The 19,195-nt window shown below is 49.1% G+C and overlaps 1 protein-coding gene across 1 annotated transcript in view; it reads left to right on the top strand.

The window, feature by feature from the left end:
- Window positions 1–19,195, top strand: part of ITPK1 (inositol-tetrakisphosphate 1-kinase) — a 131,871-nt gene that overhangs the window by 42,066 nt on the left and 70,610 nt on the right. The window contains exon 3 of the mRNA XM_026046477.1: window positions 18,634–18,759. Within this exon, the coding sequence (XP_025902262.1) occupies window positions 18,634–18,759 (126 nt within the window). The remainder of the gene's footprint in view (window positions 1–18,633; window positions 18,760–19,195) is intronic.

Genomic DNA, 19,195 nt, shown 5'->3' on the forward strand with positions numbered 1-19,195 from the left:
TTCTGCAATTCTGTGATTCTGCAAATGCCTTGTCCCCACTTGGTGCAGCTGGACTTAAGTAGGAGCAAATCTACCATGGGCCAAGGAGAACTTGGTTGTTAAAAAGGAGCAGGAAGAATCTTGTGCAGTTGGCTGAATTGAGCAGGGGGCTCTGTAGAGGAAGAAAAACCTGCGCTGCCCATTTCTCCTGAGCATGGGATTCTTTCCCACACTTTCCTATTATCTGGGTAGTTTTTCAAAAGTCTTGCAAGTGATGGGGCTTTCACGGGTCCTGTGGGAGGGAGGCTGCTCTGCAGGCTCTGCTGCTGGAAACCCTTCTGCTCATCAGCCTGCCCGTTTCCCTTATTCTTTTCATCCCATTAATCCTAGCTAACCTTTTTAACTCATCCCTGAGCATTTTTGTCCTTTTCGAGGGCAAACAGCACTGAGCAGTTGCTACTCTTCCAGCCTGCTCTGGGTTTGGGCTGCTTCCCAGCTCCCTGCTTCAAGGGTTGTTGAGCTGGAAACCCGCGGCCAGGCTTTAGCTCCTGGTTATCGTGGTTGCATGGTTGCAACAGAAGAGTTTCAGAGTAAGTGCCTAGGAGATTTAGACACCTAAATAAGCTTAGCACTGAGCTGGAAAACTGAATCCCCTGGGTTTCCTTGGCCGTGTCAGCTGTGTTTAGTGTTCCTTGTGGAAACCGAGCCCTTGGCCTCTGTTTTTTGTTTCTGGTCACCATGTTCCTTCCAGCTTTTTCCTGGCAGCCTTGAAAAGTGCAGAAAAGAAATTGTTTTCATTCCATGTCATTAGCAGGAACACCATAAACTGACTTTATGGTGTTTTGGGGGCTATAATTTACCTTATGTAAGCTTGCTATGATACCCTCAAAGTTCTTCCTCCATTTTCTTCCTCCCTTCCCTTGGCGCTTTGGGAAGTCTTTCCCAGGCCAGCTCCCACACCCCGCAGCAGCAAAGTTTCCTGTATTGCTGGTCTGATTTGCATGGGTGAATGTATTGCCCCAAGGGTGCATTTCTGGGGCACGGACACTTCTGCTTTCATTTCGGGTGTGCTTATTGGAGCAGCCACATGGTGTGTGAAGTGCGGTAGGAAGCACAGGAATGTGAGGTACCTTATGGAGCATTTGGGCCGTGCAGGATTTCATGTTTTGGTTCCAGTCTTTATTTTTAATATCTTTCCTTAAAAAGGAAGGTCTAGGTTTAAACCTAGCAGGTTTAGATTACAAAAAACTCTGCTTACAGCTTTCGAGGTTCTTTCATGATGTGTTAAGAAATGCTTGAGATGCTTTTTGTTGCGCACAAATTTGCTTTGAGAGGATGCTAATCCTGCAATACCTATTCCATTTTAGGGAGACACTGCATTTTCACAGTTGTATCTCCTTTGTTTTAGGATCTGCCACCCAAGAATTCCTTGTACCCTTTCCAGGCGATTCAGGCGAAGCCCCTTGCGTGCGGATTCATTTGCCTTTAGCAAAATCTCTTGGCAGTTCTTTGCTTCCTTAATTTCCTTGCTTCTCCCGAAGAACACTTAGTCCTTCAGAGAAGGCCCTCAAAGACCTTCATTCATCCAACTTGTCCTCTTTCATTCCTGCCTCTTGTGGAAACGGCGTCCCCAAATGCCACCGGCCTCTGGCGCACGTGGCAAGCGCCTCTCGTGCACCGGGAGCGCTGGGTGCTCGCGAGGGCTCTGCTCCTACAGCTTCATTGATGACCTAGCAGTGCTTGGTTCCTTTTGAACTTCTCCATCTCCTTTCTCCCACAAGTGCTTGGCTGTTTAGAGACCTCACAAGAGTGCAGGTTGTGCCCTTCCGTGAGCGCGACGCACCCCGGGCTGCTTCTCCTCCTCTGTGTCGGAGGTTGTATGGTGAAGGTGAGGAGAAACGTGTAGGGCAGCTTGGCTATCTTGAGATGACTTGGCTCTGTAGCTAAAATACTCGTATTGGAAGAAGGACGTTTTCATTTTGAGCAAATTGTTGTATTCTGCTTTTTCTCCAGAGTTCGAAAGGTGCAAATAAATTTCTTAATGAAACTTCTATGTAAGCTGATCAACATTTTGTTCCAGAGGAAATTCACCCTTGCTGAAATTGAATTACTCCTCTCTCCTGTTCACCCCTAACATGCATCTCCAACGGCTGCTTGAAGGAGTGAACAAGGCTCCATCCAGCCTTGGCTGCTCCGTTCCTGCTCTGAGCAGCAAGAGGCCCAAGGAGACCTCTCCCCTAACACCCGGAGGCTTCTCCTTCCAGGACAGGGGCCGTCCTTGAAGAGCTTGTGCTTCAGCATCTCGGAGCTGTGAGGAGAGCTGCGTGGGCCGAGGGTTTGCACGAGTGGATCCCACTGGAGGCCTCCCGCTCCAGTGTCCTGTGGGCCACGCCTTGCTTGGCGGGAATCGTCACCGGCAGCGACATGGCCCAGCCGAGAGCCTGATCACCGCGCAGCTGGCTTGTGTTCTTAGGAAATGGCCTCCTGGCCATCGTCCTGGCCATACGTTAGGGAAATGGTTTCTGTGCCAGTGTTGGAAAGGGCATATTAGATCAGCATATTTTAAATATTAATTGAAGGATGTGAAAACCTTTGAACAGCTGAAATAACGGCAGGAAAACGAAGGGCTTCCAAAATGAACCTCCAGCAATTCTGAAAAAAAAAATCATTCCTTTAAATTGCACAACTGAAAATATCATATTGACAAAAGTGTGTTAAATGTGTTATGTTTTGCTTTAATATATGTTACATATTTGCAGTCTCCAGATCTTTCCGTCTTAGGAGAGTGTCTGTTTATGGTTATTGCATAGAGGTGAGAAGGTAACTTCAACACTTGCCAGAACTGGCTTACACCAGGCAGATGTTTTAAAGCATTTTTTTTTTCATTCCAGATTTTAATTTAACCCCTTTATATGATTTTAAATTCATGTTTTAGTGGCAGCTTGAGGTCAGCTTTGGAAGGTGCTCTGTGGAGGGGTCAGCCTCCTGAACAGCCTGCTTCCTCAGGAGCTGTTTCCCACCCACGGACAGGTGAAACAGGAGGTTGTACCAACCGCTTGGATAGTGCAGGTAACTTGCCCAGCATTGCAGGGTGTTCATCCATCCCAGTCAAAGCAGGAAACTGAGTTAATGCCTGGCGATGCCATGTATTTGGGACACAGCGACCAACTCTGTTTCTGACTTGTTGCAGAAATGGAGTAAAAGGGTTTGCCAAAAGTGCGGCCCTAACAGCTTGCAGGAGGTTCACACTGGGCTGGTGGTTGGGAGCCTGGAAGCTATCGAAGACCTGAGATGTGTAAGCAAAGAGCCTGTGTATGCGGCCGAGTGCGTGGAGGCAGCCGGCCCCGTGGCGCTGGCGCCGTTTTGCCAGAGGCTGCCCTGGATCCCGGCCCTTGGACAGGCGCCGCTACATCCTGCCGCGCTTCCCGCTCTCCGGCGCCTGCCCTGGTGCTGCCGCGCCGGGCTCGTGTGTTCGGGTTTGCTCTGGAGGCCGCTGCTGCCTGGGGCGCCGGGAGGGCTTCCCTGCTTTCACATGGAGCTCTGGGGCTCCCGCCGCCCCGCGCAGGGAAGCACTGGGAGGGATAACATGAACTTGGTTTGTGGCAACGAGCATGAAGAAGCCCCTTTGTTAACACAGCAATGGTGGGAGCTTCCTGGCACAAGCAGATCTGTGATCCAGAGCTCTCCAACATCCGTGTTCCAGCTCCAACCAGCCAATTATTTCCTCCCACCGGCAGATGTAGACAGGAACCATTGGAGCCGATTATCCCTAGCAGGGGCCAGATACCTCGGTGTTTCCTGTCTGTGGATGCCGGACAGAGCAGGATGGCCGTGGGGTCGGGCAGCGTGGTGGGGCACCCCATGAAGCGACATGAGAGGCCGCTCCTGGGACGTCCTCATCCACCCGAGGGACCGCGGGACCTGAGGATACTTCTGGAAAGGTGCAGGGAAGCAGGGATGGGGTTGATGGGCTGGAAACTCTGCTCTTTTTAGCCTTTAGTGGTGGCAGGATCAGGAATTGGACAGCTCTGCCTGGGCTGGTTCTGGTGGAAGTGGCTTGTGCAACGTGTTGGTGCTCATGCTGCCAGCGGAGCTTGGCATAAAGGAGCTTTGGGAATCGCCCTGTGAGCTCCTGTAGGGGAGCAGTTACCTGGTGTTCATGACCATGACGTGCCGGGCAAATCTGGGGCGCAGGAGCTCCCCCCACTCCTGTGGGGCCTTAATCCAGCCCTTCTGTGCGGGCGCATTGAACAGGTACATTAGGGCAGGGGGGGGAAGGAGAGAGACCTGTGCCCATCATTAAAAATCCTCGTTAAATGTAACCATCTTGCCTGGAGTGTTCTGTGGTAGCCTGTTCTCGTATGAAGCTTGTCGGAGCCTCTCTTGATTTCAGTAGGGGAGGTGCGTGGGGTGTGGGGGAAATTGCAGATTGGGATTTGGCCTGAGAGTTTCCAGTGTGCCTGCATTGCACAATCCCTTGCTTAGTTAGCAGCTAAGACCAAACTGCCAGTTAGGAAGCCTGTGGAAAGGCTTTGGTCATCAGATAGCCTCTGTCTTCCCAACTGTACACATCCCTTCTGCATGTAAAAGCAGTGCCCGCAAGAACATGGGCTCTGGGTTCTCCTGCTCAGGCAGCTCCAAGGAGGATAAAAATCATAGGATAAAAATCCCGATTTTTTATATTTATGTTTTTACCACATATGTGTATTATCAGACATTGAGGAAAAACGCTGACCTTACCTGAGCTGCCCCCCAGCTCAGCTGGCCTCTGTGAATTAGCTTAGTGTGACTGTGGAAGCAGGAGAGGTGCGTTAGTTGAGGGGCAGTGCTACCCCAGTGCTTGTGCCCTTCTGTGGGATTTATTTTCCTTCTTCCAAATATAAGGATGGAAGCCAACAAGAAGTACATGCTGTGAGTTAATGTTTGGGAAAGAGCAATGGGTTTCCTAGCTGTGTGGCCTGCATGGCATGAATACTTTTCCAGCCAGAGCTCAGAGTCTTCTCTCCATCTCAAAGAAACCTGGAGCCCTCAGTGTCTCCATGTGGAGAGGTCTCCAGGTGGGAGAATTTGGGCTCGTGCAGCTCAAGTGTTAGGAGTCTCCATGACAGGGAATGCTGGTCAACTCTGATGGACATGTCACTGGTGTGGCAGTAGGAAAAGGCATCCCCATCCCACAGAATTTGCAATGGGAGGAGAGGAACAACAGACAGCAGACACCTATGGAAGGGGAAGGACACAGCAAGGCCGTGTTGGTTTTCATTATAAACCTAAATGTTTGGCCGCTTTGGCAGTGACTTGGTTTATGTCATATGGCAAAAGTTTGGCAGGCAACACGACAAAGCAGGAGTTGGGGAAAAAAGGAATGTGAAGCTTAATATTGACATAGCTTTGTTAAATGTTTACATTTTCTTTCTGTAGGGTGTAAGGTGGATTGCACCAAAGATGCTGGTTGAATTTTAAAACTGGCAGCAATGTTACCCTTGTGGGTGGAGGAGAGGTGGGAGAGAATCAGCTGTCAAGGGCTTTGAAGGTAAACATGGGAGGGCTGGTATAAAAACCCAGGAGGATACAGGAATCTGCAAAGCCTGGACTGCAAGATGGGGAGAGCTTGGCAGAGTTGAGATGGACCTCGCTGATGGGCAGTGATCTTCACAGAGACTAGGGAAAGGAGGGAGCTCACAGACAAATGGAGCGAGAGCCGGGAATTCAGGCATGAATCAGAGGAGGAAGAGAGGAAACCAGGGTTAGGAGCACGAGGTGCAATTACAGTGGAAAACAGACCTAGAGAGGAGTGACTGAAGTGCCAAAAGAGGCCATTAGGGATGGAAGAAGCAGGCTCTGGAGCAAGCTGTGACTGTGGGTCCGTAGGACAGACCTTCTCTGGGGAGAAGGCAGAGCCCAAGAGCTGAGGGTGGGCCTGGAAGGAGCTCGGAGCTCGCAAAGGAGCGCGCCAAGGAGCGGAGGTGAGAGGGAGCGGAGCAGAGAGCGCGAGCTGGGAAGGTGACAGCCCAGGGAAGGGCCGTGGTGCCCGGGGCTGTTTCCCGGGAGCAGGCTTGGAGCACGGAGGGACCGGAGGCGTGAAACCTCTGCCGACTTTAACATGGATCCTCCGCCATAAAGTTATAAGCGACACAGGGTTTTAATGTTTTCTAGGTTCTTATATTTGAACTGTTTTCCTCTTTTCCCATATTTATCTGTTTAGATTAGTGTGAATACTAAGGAAGATTAGCTGCGTTGTTGCTTGAAGGTATACCGGTAGTTTAATGTATACCCTTTGGGAGGATATTTTAGCTGTTGCTGTGACAGGAATGCTCAGGATTCCTGTAAACGGAGTTGATTAAAGGACAAGAGCTGCAATTTTAGCTGTTCGTTCTCTAGTTCATTTAATTATTGCTGCCTTTGCTGTCTTGCTTGAAAGGGAAGTCATTATCCTGTTCATCTGAGCTTTTCAAACAGTGAAAGGCAGAAGAAAATGACTAGTGAGGGGAGAGAAACGTCACTTTAAAGTCACAACAATCAGAGAGGTTTGGGAGATGGCACCTGAAACTCTATTTACTAAATGCAGCTGACCTGACCCCGTTGCTGGCTTTTGTTAGAGCCCATGCGGCCGCCTCAGCAGGACGGGCCTCAGGCTCTGCAGCGTTGCTGCAGGTCTGCAGGGAGGAGCCTCGAGGAGCCACAAACACAACCTGCTCCTTGCACGGGAAGGAACCGCAGCGGGAAGTCACCTCCATCCCGCGAGGAAGACTCTGCAGTCAAGGTGGATGAGGAAGGAGCCAAGAGTTAGAGTGTGCCAGACTGGATCGCAGCTGGGGGCAGAGTGCTGCTTTGCCTGCTCCTTTGCTGTTCAAGTGCTCCTTCTGAGGGTCTTTTCTCCTGCACATCTGCTACTTTAGCAGCCTGGTTTTAATGCAGATGAGAAATGTGAGTTTGTTTGAGTGAATGATTTTCAAGCTGAGAACTTTGTGCTTGAAGTCTGTTCTTATACCCTGTAGTCCATCTCTTTCTAAAAGAATATTCAGGTGCCTCCAGGACTACACATTCCTGAGTAATAGATTCCCTTTGGTCTTATTGCACACTCCAGAATACAAATGTATAGCACAGACTATCAGTGCTCCAGTACAGCAGCATGAGTGTGTCCCTAAGGAAAGGTGGCGTGCTAAGACATTTTGGATGGAAATGGCATCATTTATGGTTACAGTAAATGATTACAGTACTTCTTACCACAAAGTGGGTGGCATTCTAAGAACTTGCATTAAGCCAAGTGCTTCTAATCATAATTTTCAATGGGATGTGTAAGTGAAGGATTTTTCTAGGGCCTTGAGTTTCAGTGCTTTTTTCTCAAGAAATAGCTGCATTGCCTAATCCTTTTATAAAGTTTGAATTCTTCAGCTTTTATTTTCATGTGAGTTCATATTTCCAGAATGTGGGTAATGTAAACTGGGTGCAGCTACTTCAGATGTGCTCTCAGTGCTGCCTTGTGCACTAGTTGGGCTGTACAGGCCGCATCCAAAAGACCTACCCTGATCCTGGGGAAACCGGGTGCATCTTTATCATAGCCTGTTGACATGAGAGAGGGCATTTACATCCTTTTATGAGTGTGTGGTAGAGTTTTTTTTCTTTGTTATTAATCCAGATATACGCAGCCTTTCTTTTTGAATTTAGTCATTTTGTCCCATTTCCGATTCTCCCCTTTCTCAGTAATACTCTCAATGTGCTGGGGCCAGTTGGACTTTCCTATAATTAGTAGGACCTATCAGTAACATCCTTATGCTAAGACCACTAATGAAGTTAGTGTCTAATGTTAAAAGAATGTTAAATGTTAAAAGAAACGCTCCCGAGACTGCTGCGTGGGGAATGCCACTCGTGCAGCCTCGGGTTTGCTCCTGTATGAGGGACGTTGTTGTCTCCCCTTGCATCCCATCCATTTCCCCGTTCTCCTGCAGCGGCCTCGTTTTTGTGCCGCCGGCTGCGCTGGGCGCTGGGCTGGAGCCGGAGGACCTGGTTGTCCTTCATCCTCCTTTCCCGGGCTCTCACCAGGGAGACTGGAGCTCTGAGTGCTCTCCTGCAGACCCACTTCTGATTCCACTGTGGCCTGTTTCCCTCTGCGGGTTTAATTACTTTTGAATTATCTTTAGATGTGCTCAAATTCTTGTCTAATAGTGGGTCAGATAAGCAGTCTATAGCTATAATTTCCCCCCTACCTCCTACTCCTTCCTAAATATAGTTGCTCTTTTTTGGTCTTTGGAAAGTGTGCCCTACTGGATACAGTTATTCAGAACCTTTGTATCACCGTGTTGTGATTTCACATGCCCGCTTTTGGTTAATTGCCTTGTGTTCTTCAGATCTTTTTAAAGTGCATAACAATGGGAGGGAAACTGTTAGAATGCACCTTGCATTCTAACCTCCGTGCAGCTCAACCAGGTTCCCTCTAGTCAAGCATATATAGGGTGTAAACTCATATCCTTGAATTCACATTTGAAGCAGGCTAGATGAGCTGAAAACTTGGAAGTATTTCTTTATTTCTGTCTGTTTGCGAGGAGAACCTAGAACTCCAAGTATAATCATCTGCTCTTCAACAGGAGATGAAATGAGTTTCATTCCGTGGGTTCTGGTTTTGACTGTGCTCACTGATACCTCTGCCCATCTGTTTGCCATTTTGCCTTACTTTTGTGGCCAACATTCTTATTCTTGCTAGAAATTGAGGCAAAATACCTATGTAGTTTGGGGATCATTCCTACATTTTCTTTAATCTTAAACTCTTACTTGCTGCACAGAGATTCCACTTTTATTCCTCTTGAAATATACTTCACTGTTCAGTATGTCTGCAAGAAATGTCAAGCCTGTCTTACGTTTAGAGCCTTGAACTTTTCATAGCTCAGCTGTCTTTAATTACTTCCCCTAATTTATCGATTTGTCATCCTGGGATTATCGAAAACACCCCAATTGTACTCCAGTTTATTGGATAATTTAAACCCATGCGACTGGATCCTGCACTCTTTCCATTACCTCTTTTTAAGTTGCTCGTTGTACTAATGTGCGTCTGCTTCCCGTGAGGTTGGTGCAGTGACTAGCATGGGGCGCAGACGTCCTGCTCGGAAGGAGCTGGACCGTCCTCAGTACTCGCATTTGTTCTCCTGAGTTGAAGCTATTCTCCCATAACTATACAGTTCCTCTTGCTTATTTTTTTGTTTCCTCTTCCTCATCCTTTTTAATATCTGTCTTTGTATAATCAATCCTGCAGGACTGTCAGGCTTCTGTGAGGTGGCTTCAAGGCCGGACTTCTTTTATCCCCTTGTTTGAAGGGGATTTGGCACGAAGTGGACTCTGTGCCAGCGCTTCCCGGGTGTTTTGCCGGGTGCTGCCGTGCCAGGAAACGCTCCCGCTGGCTGGGGAGACGTGAGTGGCACATGTGTGACGCGGCCGGGCCGTGCAGAGGATGCAGGGCCCCTCTCAGACATGAGGGAGAGCAGAAACAGGGAGAGCCGGTGGCTACTGGGGGACCCAGGCTCGTGGCTGTTGACTTCTTCCCTTCTCCAGCCTGTTCATTGAAGCAACAAGAGGGAAGTGACGCCCTCCTCTTCCTCCTCCTCCTCCTCCTCCTCCTCCTCCTTGCGTTAGAGCTGCCGTCTCCAGCCAGGCCCTTCCTCCTTGCTTTGAGAAAGCCTGGGCTAGCTGCTGTTTCTTTGGGGTCATGTTTGTTCTGAACCAGTCTTAAATGCCTTTAAATTAATTGCTGGGAGGAACAGTCCCATCGTTTTCTCTCCCTGGGAGCAGTGGTTTCAAGCTGAAGAAATGCTTTGCAATTAAAAGACAATTTCATCAGCCCACAAATAATCACTGAAGGAGGATGGAAGGGGTGGATGGATGGAAGCCACCAGCTGCCTCCTCCAGTCTCTGCAGGTAGGGCATAGAGGCCTATAGAGCAGCCTGAAAATGGCCTTCTCTTAGTTCAAACACAACCTTACCCATTTTTATTTCCTTGTTAGGTTAACCAGGGCCTTGTAAAGCTCTTGCTTCTATTCTCTCATGGTGGGATGTACTTCTCCCTCCTCTTCCTCCCCTTTCTTTGGAGCTGCACAAACATTGCCAGCCAGCCCGTATTCATGAGCCGACACTACAAGGCTGTGTGTGGGTGAAGGAGGATATTTTGCAGAGGAAAATGTTCCCTCGCCTCCCCTGCAGCCAAAACTAATTAGGGTTCCTTCTGAAAAAAGAAATGAAAATAGAAAGAGCATGAAAGCTGTCCACCCAGCTGCTGCGCTCTCTGCATGCGTTTAACCTCTCCAGTGTGTAGTAAAGACCTCATAAATTCAGCAAGCTGATGAGCGGGCTGAACTAAATGTGCCTCTGACTCTGTGTCACCCGCAGCCTTCAGGAGCGCTCTGGGATTGCTGGGAGAGAGGCAGCGCTCTGGGATCGCTGGGAGAGAGGCAGCGCTCTGGGATCGCTGGGAGAGAGGCAGCGCTCTGGGATCGCTGGGAGAGAGGCAGCGCTCTGGGATTGCTGGGAGAGAGGCAGCGAGGGTGATGGGGCCGTTCCGGGCCCGCGGCTGGCACCTCTGTGCAGGGCGGCGATGCTGGAGTTCCCCATGGGGCAGAGCCACCCCCGTGGGAGCCTCTGCCCCTCTCGGGGGCTGCTGCTGCTCCAGGGCTCCCCGTAGCCAGGGGCTGCAGTGTCGGTGGCTGCAGCTCCAGGGCTCTGCACAGGCGGCTTCTCCGTTAGCCTCTTTCCTCAGCGCCTGCCCTCCTGCACGGGTGGTGACAGAGCTGGGCTAGAGATGACCCAGTCCATCCAAAGAAACTTTAACCATCTCCCTTGCGGAGCTCCTCTCGCCTTGCTGCATCAGCTCTGCCAGTTCAAAAGCGTCCAGTTGAAGAAGTGAGCCAGAAGTGTCCTGAGCCGCGTCGTAATTTTCCCATAACTTCCCCTCCTGGGATACCTACGCAGCCTTTTAATGGGATGTCTGTGAACAGCATTTGCTGGCAGTTGCCACAGTTAGTGAAACAAGGCAGTCTCAGCAGCAGGTTACCCATACCGTGAATTCCACCCAGGATCTTGTTTTTCTGTAACTCTCTTTCCTTCTTTGGAGCCTTAATCCTCCTGTGTCACACATTTTCTGTTCAACTTTTTTCCTCTGCTAATCTCTGGGTTTGTGCTGCAGCCTTTCCTAATCCACAAGAGCATTTGTGACCTCAGAAGAAACCCTTGGCAAGAGGTTTTTTTGGGGGATTTGAGTAACACTGATTATTCTCCTTGCAGTGTTGAAAAGCAGCCGTTGCTTTTCAGACCAGCCATGAACGAGACCGAGTCCCTTAACCACTTGCCTGCCAGAACCTGCTGCCTGTGGTCGGGTCCTAACGGGAACGTGAGCTCTTGCTTCAGTGTGATGCTCAGAAACAGCTCTGCATCTTTGCAAGTTCTGGAAAGTGCTTTTTGCAAGTGCCCAAACACTCTATATGAAAGAAGGAAATAACTCGAGCAGAGTTACTTTGTCCTTTCTTGATTTTTTTCCCACTGGTCTATAAATCAAATACAGTAAGTATCAGAGTTCTGGTTTGGGATTATTTATCAAAAAAGACTGCAGAGTTCACTGTGAAGAGCTTCTAGGCACAGCCCAGACAGGGGGTTTCTTGGTTTGGTTTTATAGGGGCAGCAACTCGGGTGAACAGAGCAGTGATGCCCCGGGGAGGTTTTCGTGGCCGGGCTGGGGCAGTGAGGAGGCAGAAGAGGCGACAGGGGAGGTTTGTGTGACTTTTCCCAGTGCTGTTTTGCCCACTGAGCAAATATCCGTGCGATTCCCCTTCACAGAATCACAGAATGGTTGAGGTTGGAAGGGACCTCTTGAGATGACCTAGTCCAACCCCCTGCTCCAGCAGGGACACCCAGAGCACGGGGCACAGGGTGGCATCCAAGCGGGTTTGGAAGATCTAAAGAGAAGGAGACTCCACAGCCTCCCTGGGCAGCCTGTTCCAGGGCTCTGTCACCCCCACAGTCAAGAAGTTCTTCCTCACATGGAGATGGAACTTCCTCTGTTGCAACTTGTACCCATTGCCCCTTGTCCTGTTACTGGCCACCTTCCCTTGCACTGGTGAAAGCAGCACTTGCTGTTTCCGTCTGTGGGGAGGCTTCTCAGGAGGCTCGCATGAGACCTTTCCAGCCAGGATCCAGGGGGATTAACTGATCTCAGGACAAGCCTGAAGTGCAAGTCCATGTGCTCTGCAGGGTGGTTAGGAAACTGATCTGCATTAAAACAAGCTACGAGATTTGTTTTGCCTCTGCTCAGTGGAAGATGCAGCTTGTTGCTTCGCTGTGCGTTGGAGGTGGTCACTGGCTCTTGGGCAGTGGTGCTGTGTGTCTGCTCAGCCTGTGTCAAGGGCACACACGTGCTCCTTGGCAGCCTGGGACACGCACTGCAACGTAACCAGCTCTGGCATCACTGTGAGACACTGCACAGAATCCGTGCGTTAAACCACAGTGTTCACAGATACTGAGCCACTTGTCCCAGCACGTGGAGACAGCGCTACCCTAGACTTGCCTTTGCCTCTGCTCATGCCCTTAAAGCTGACTTGGGCAGAGCGATGGAGGAGAACCTAGAGAGCTGGTCCTGCAGTGGTGGGAGGCTGGGCCAGCCGCTCAGCAGGTCCCCATTGCCGCAGTTCCTCAGCCCTGAGAAGACCTAGAAGCAGCGTTTTCAAGCTAAGTTTTCTTCCTGCTTAGGACAGCCCTGTTTCTGTCAGCGCAGTGACGCTCCCTCTTCATCCTCTTAGTCAACTTTCCTCTCTCTCTTCCCAGCCATTGAGGGTTGGGTTCACGTGTGCCCTTTGCAGTGGCTAGTACCGGTGTTTGCAGCAAGGAGACGTCCAGGTTTTCTCTCTGTACCCGTTGGCTTCAGCAACAGCAGCAGCCACTAAGGAGTTGAGCTAGTTTTGCATGAGGAGACTTGGAATAATCTTCTGGCTGCCTACCGAGATGAGGAGCTCTTAAATATTTAAATGTTTTAATATTTACTTGGAATGTGTAAATATTTTAGAAGATATGGAAAGCATACATATCAGTAAAAAAATACCTGTGTTTAGTCTACCAGATAACAGAGTGTCTTTTCTCATGGTGTTTTAGTAAATGTTTTGCCACCTTCCAGGGCCTATAGCGTTGAGTCCCTCATCGGTTGGTGCTTGGGTAGAGCTGCCAGGGGTTTGTGTGGGAATGTCCTCTTGGCAGAGGGACAGGGACTGCGCCCCAGGGCTGTGTTTGGCACAAGAGAAGGAGCCCAAGTGGCTGCTGGATCCTTCGTTTTGCTCTTGATTTCTCAGGAAAATGGGAAGCTCTCAAGTCATCGTATTCTGTTGCTGTTGTTCCGCATGGCCTGCGTGAGTGTCATGTGCATGGACAGATGTGCCCAGCCTTCTTAGGCACCTTGGCCTGTTCAAATACTGGCTCTCCTGTAACTAGACTATGTTTTTCCTTTAGTTTTTACAGTATGGCAAGACAGTAAACCTGGCACTGTTGATTTTTACTTGTTCTCTTTCCACTCCAGCATATTGAGAAGTATTTTTAGAGGTTTTTGTCCATGGACTTTTCAAGGAGAAGGCAACGTATATGGATACATGAATTGTCAGTTTTCAGTTCCTTGAAAAACTGAGATTTTTTCAGTCTGAAGCTCTCTACTTTTAATCTTTCTTTCTTCCATTATGACTCTCAAAACACTGATGCACAGGGAAGCAAAACACTGGGGCTAAGTTTGGGGAGCAGGGAGGGAGAATTTGAACACTTTGTTTGAGAAAGCTTTTGAGATGAATGTTCTCGATAAAGATACAAAAAGATATAAAAATTAAATCTTGATAAAAAAATTCTGTTTTACTTTTGGACAAAAAGAGGCTTTTGGACTCTGATTAGTGGAAACAAATCCCACAATACTGAAAGGTCTCTACAAGAGGAGAAAGAATCAATCCATTTTTTTTCAATTTAATGGCATTTTACTAACTCTTCTAGCAGCCAAGGCAAAGTCAGAGGCTGAGCCCAGGTGATCCTGGAGATTTCATCTTTAATCTGCCTAGTGAGAAGGCTCGAAAGAAATGTCTTGATTTCTGATGGTTTTCTCCTTACCTTTGTTCACATCCCTTGTGTGAAGGGTTCACAAGGTTTCGTGCTCTGCAGCAAGGCAGACCGTTAAGGAGAGCTCACCTATTCCTGCTCGGTCGGTCCTAAACAGGAGAACAAACAAGTGAAACAAAGCAAAACTTATCAGCGAGCATTCTGCTGAGTGGCATTCACTACCCCTTTCAAGACTGGGAGCAACATGTTTAAAAGAGATCTTTTTCTTATCTGAAAATATTTAAGCGAAAAGTGAGGGGAAATGGAAATTGCCCTCTGCCTTGTGGATTCCCCAGGGATGAGGCAATAGACAGCTCTTCTCTTTGTTTCAGAGAGCAGAACAGGTTGGCATTAAGACTTCATTTCATGCAAATGATAATCCAAAAACTATTTCTGAAGAAGAGCTTTAAAAAAACAAATCCAGCTGAGCCAGATTCTGAAATACAGTGATTATAGCGTGTACTGGGAGCACTGAATACAATAAAGACAGACAAACTATTTTTAATCATTTAGATAAATGATTTTTTTCCTTAAATCCTACATTTGCGGTTGTTTGGGTTTTTCTGGGAGAACGAATCCAGATTTTTATTTTATTTTTTTTAACTTGGACATAGTTTTATTTTTAAACCCGGCTTTCAGAAATGCGTGCGTGTGGGATTGCAGTTGGGCCCAATAGCAGCGCCTGGCTTTCTGCCAGGCATTTGTCCTGTCCCTACAATATAGATGGATTGCCAGTGTTCTGGAGAAAAACAACCCCAAAACTTTAAACAAATTCCATTTAATGGAAATAAAACTTTTTTCTTCTTTTTTCCCCCCGCCTCCTGTGTAATGATTCGGGACATGCACTGGCTGAGGAGAAAAGGAGGGAAGAGAGGGGCCGGGACGGAGCCTTTGCGGCTGGCTCTCCAGAGGATGCTCCAGGAAGGCTGTGGGGAACAACCAGGAGGTTTCTAAGCTTGAGTTCTCCAGCTCCAGGCCTTCGTTAGAAGGTCAGCCATCCAGTTCTGGAGGTTCCTGGTGCTCATTGACTGGTTTTGTAGCACCTGGGCAGGCTCAGGCCTTACCTGGCACACGCCACGAGTGGCGTCCCGTGCGTGGCTCTCACAGGCCGTCCTCGTCCCGTTCCCAAATTTCTCCTGGTTTTTGGTGGTGGGTGACGAAGGAATGGAGCTGATACTGAGTTTCCTCAGAGAGGAGTAGGAAACCTAGGATATGGCCTGTTTTGCGGAGAAAAGGAACCATAGCCATATCTCAGTGTTTTTCCAACTGGTGCTGATAAATCTTCTCTCTCGCTTCTGTTGCTATGGAGTCAGCTCTGTTCAAAAACAAACCTATGGGTGATCTTGTCAAATGCAAAGACTGTTTGGAGAGGGAGAGAGGGAGATGCTGAAGGAGAAAGGAAGTCGGAGGGCTCGGATTCCAGCTCCTGGTAAACAGTGGATCAGTGTTTGTCTCTGCAGAGGGGCCGTCGCAGATTTTGCCCTGTACTTTCATGGACTTGCGAGTGGCTCCAACATTCCCCTGAAAGGCTTCTCCTCTCCCCCACCATTTTTTTCCCCTTTCCTCCTCAGGATATAAAAGGAAGGTGGAACTCTTCCAAATCCTACGCAGCTCAGAAATGTTTGCTTCCCCCAGCGCGGCCTGTGGCACAGAGGCCTTATTCTTGTTCTTACCGTTTGATCTGCCAGTGCACAGAATACTGGATCCAGCTGAGTGTCCGTGCGGTTGGAATGTACCTGCTGCCCTTGCTGAGCTGCCCAGAGCCAGCGTCGAGTTTCCTGCCACAATAGCTGCCTTGGCAGCTCGGTCCAGCCCTTGCTGCGACTCCTGATGCCGCTTTGTTCATGAGGGAGGAGGCAGCCGCCCGTTATGGGGGCCCTTTCTAAGGCTTTCTGGTCTGCACAGTAGGTGCCTTCTCCCAAAGGTGCCCGTTGGGTTTAGCAGATGCAACTACCAGGTAGAAGTTTGGCCCTGCGTGTGCAGGGGCTTGGACTAGATCATCTCTAGAGGTCCCTTCCAACCTTAAGGGCTCTGTGATTCTATGAAGTTCTCTTGCCCCGTTGTCTTACGTTTCTGGAGAACAGGAACATGTGCTTGAAATGCCTCGTTGTGCCTTGAAGGCTTTTGTTTCTATTCCTGGGTCAAGGCTGAAAGGGAGAACTGTTTTCTTCTGAATATTTCCTTCAGACTGAGCTGCAAGTGGAGTGAGAATGCAGAGGAGTAACCAATCTCAAATACTTGTTTGCTTCTTACTGTTTTTCACATGAGAAGACCTGAACACAGCTTAATTCACATTTTTGTGCTTCTGCAACTGGGAACTTTGTGAGCCAGCTAAACAGACCTTTTGTGCTGCTGTTCCCTTCCAGCTGTGATAGGCAGCCAAAGAAAAGTCAAGAGAAGCAGTATGATCAAGTGAAAATTCTTTAAAAATATTCAGTGTTTTTCCGGAACTTGCTTGCAGAGGCTGCATCTCCTCTCCTGTTTCTGGCTAAGCTGCATCTCGTTCGTTTTGTCCTGATGGGAGCTGCCCGTAGGCAGCCCCGTGCCGCGGGGCCGCGCTGCTCACAGGAGCCAGGGCGGGAGCCGCTCACAGGGCCAGAGCTTCTGTGAACCTCCTGCCCAGCCCCAGGTTAACAGTGTCACCCGTCATTCCCCTTTCAGCATCATGTGCCCCGTTAGTCTTGCCCCGTTACATAATCTTGGCATGCAGGGGCTTTGCTGGGCACTTGGAGCAGGGCCTCCGCTAGGCTCAGCACAGTTAGGAGATGTTGTCCAGTGGCATTAGAGTCAGAGAAGTCTCTCTGAGATAACGCTACAACCACAACATGCAACTGTTAATAGCAGCCTGGAGTGTATGAGCAAGCGAAGATAAGCTCTGCTGTGAATCGTGACGTGCTTTCTGTTGGCGTTTGCTTCAGGCCACTTGTTCTGCACGGGCAGGACAACTCCATATAAAAACACCTACTTGAGCGCTGCAGTCAAGCCACGTGGGCTGGCTGGGCTACGCTAACGGTTACAGTGTTCTTAGAACTCAAGATTTTATTGGGGCTCGAGCTCTTACCCTCATGGCTCATTGATAAGCCATTAAGATACTCCTTAAATCAAAGCAGGGTCGTCTGTATAAAGCTGGGAATTTTGTTGGGCTAAGGAGACAGTGAAGAGCAGAGTTTTATGGAAGCAGCCCATCAGCAGTGTGACCTGCCCTGCTCTCCTCTCTCTTTCCCCCGTAAGGAAAGGAAAGGTGGCAGTGGGAAGGTGTCTGTACCTGAAAGATCACGTGCAAACCTTGGTTTGCTCTGCACACAGCTTGGTCCTTTTCCAAGGTGTCCTGGTCTGTAGTTTAAGTTGCCACCAGAACAGCAGATCACGCAACTGGTTCAAGAGCGTTTGCTCGCGTGGCAGCCCTTGTGCTGTGATGTTTTGGCATGAGCCAGTTTTGCTCTCTGTACTGCACAAAATTACAGATTTGTAAAGAGCTTCGTAGGATCGTTCATCTTGGAAGGGACCTTGGGAGGTTTGTAATCCAACATTTTAATCATACGGGCTTCAACACTGCATTGAGGCTGAATTGCTTAAGGCATTGTCCAGTCTTGAAAATCTTGAAGAAGGGGGATTCTGTAACCTCTCTGGGAGCCTATGGTACAAAGTTACTGTCCTACTGGTGAAACGTCTTGCACTTATTAACTTTATAGTCTCACTGTGTCAATTTATGACCTGGTCGGATGCACCTGAGCCCTCACAGCACCATTGGGCAGCTCTTAGCAGCCTTGCACGCATCCCTTCGTGTCTGATACCCTGTTGAGATCAGGATTTCTCAGGAGGTCTCTGACTCCATCCTCTGCCTGCACAGAGCCTCCTTCCTCTGCTCCTTCAACCCCATCTCTAGACACAGAGGCAGAGGAGACCTTTTTGGTGAAGACTGAGAAAGGCAGCTGTGAACACGTGGGCCCTATCTGCAGTCACTAAACCTCACCCATTCCGCTCCTCAGCAACCTTCCTTTTTCCTAGTGTGTTCTGCTGCTCCTGTATAGCTGTCCCTGCAGCAGGTGGCTTGGCAAAGATCTGCTGGCTTTTGTGGCCCCTGTGTTAACTCACCCATCATTCAGGAGAGGGCACCGTGGGGGTTCTCTTATTAGTGATGTTCATCTCTGGTGGCTGGTTCTTCGGCAAGGACGTGTACGTAAGGGGAAGAAAGCTCAATGAGGGAAATGCTGGTTCAGAATAGACAAGAAGCGTGGAAACACCTTGGGGTAAAGGGTGCTTGGCAGTGGCTCTGTTGCTGTTTAAAGAAATCAGATCTAACCTGTTTGAGATATTTGGGTAATCTTTTGGTTTGGTTTGGTTTGGTTTGGTTTGACAGCTAATGAAATGTGGATTCACAGGGATTCAGTGTGGGGGCTTAGAGTAACGTACCAAAATAAAGGTGGTGCCCAAAGTAAATGGGGCATCACCTTGTGCCTTAGGGAAACAGCCTGATCAAACTGAAACGGCAGGAACAGTGACAGAGCAAGAACTCAGATTCCCCCGAGATTCATATGAGGTTTCTCTCTGTTCTTTCAGCTCGACCTGACCAAACCAATCGAAGATCAAGGTCCTTTGGATGTGATCATACATAAACTGACGGATGTCATCCTTGAAGCGGACCAGAATGACAGCCAGTCCCTGGAGCTCGTTCACAGGTTCCAGGTAAGTGCTTCTTAGCCCGTTCTCTTCTGAGCAGGAAGGTGAACTAGGTGCAGCAAACTTGCTCTCCTCCCTGTGTGGTTAATGGCGTTTGAAAAGAGTTCTCTGGCCTGGTGCTGCTCTGCAGCTGAGAGCTCCAGCAAATAGTTCAGTTAGTCTGAGGTGGACTGGCACCTTGGTGTGGATTTGTCCTGTGCTGGTGAGCCAGGCAGTGGCTGCTTTGCCTTCCATCGTCGTCCTGAACACAGCAGGGCTGCCCACGAAGACTCCCCTTGCATTTCTCCACAATAGAAGCTACTAAATTAACCTGGCCCAGCCCTATCTAGTCTTCCCCAACCCTGGAGTGCTGCTTTTTGTAATGCCAATAATGCCAAAGCTGTTGGGAGTTTTCCTGTCCTCTACTGCTGAGAATCCTGTTCTGTTTTTCCTCCTGTTCAAG

The sequence above is a fragment of the Nothoprocta perdicaria genome, unplaced genomic scaffold, assembly GCF_003342845.1.
Source record: "Nothoprocta perdicaria isolate Ctin4 unplaced genomic scaffold, notPer1 scaffold_108, whole genome shotgun sequence".
Lineage (NCBI taxonomy): Eukaryota > Metazoa > Chordata > Aves > Tinamiformes > Tinamidae > Nothoprocta > Nothoprocta perdicaria.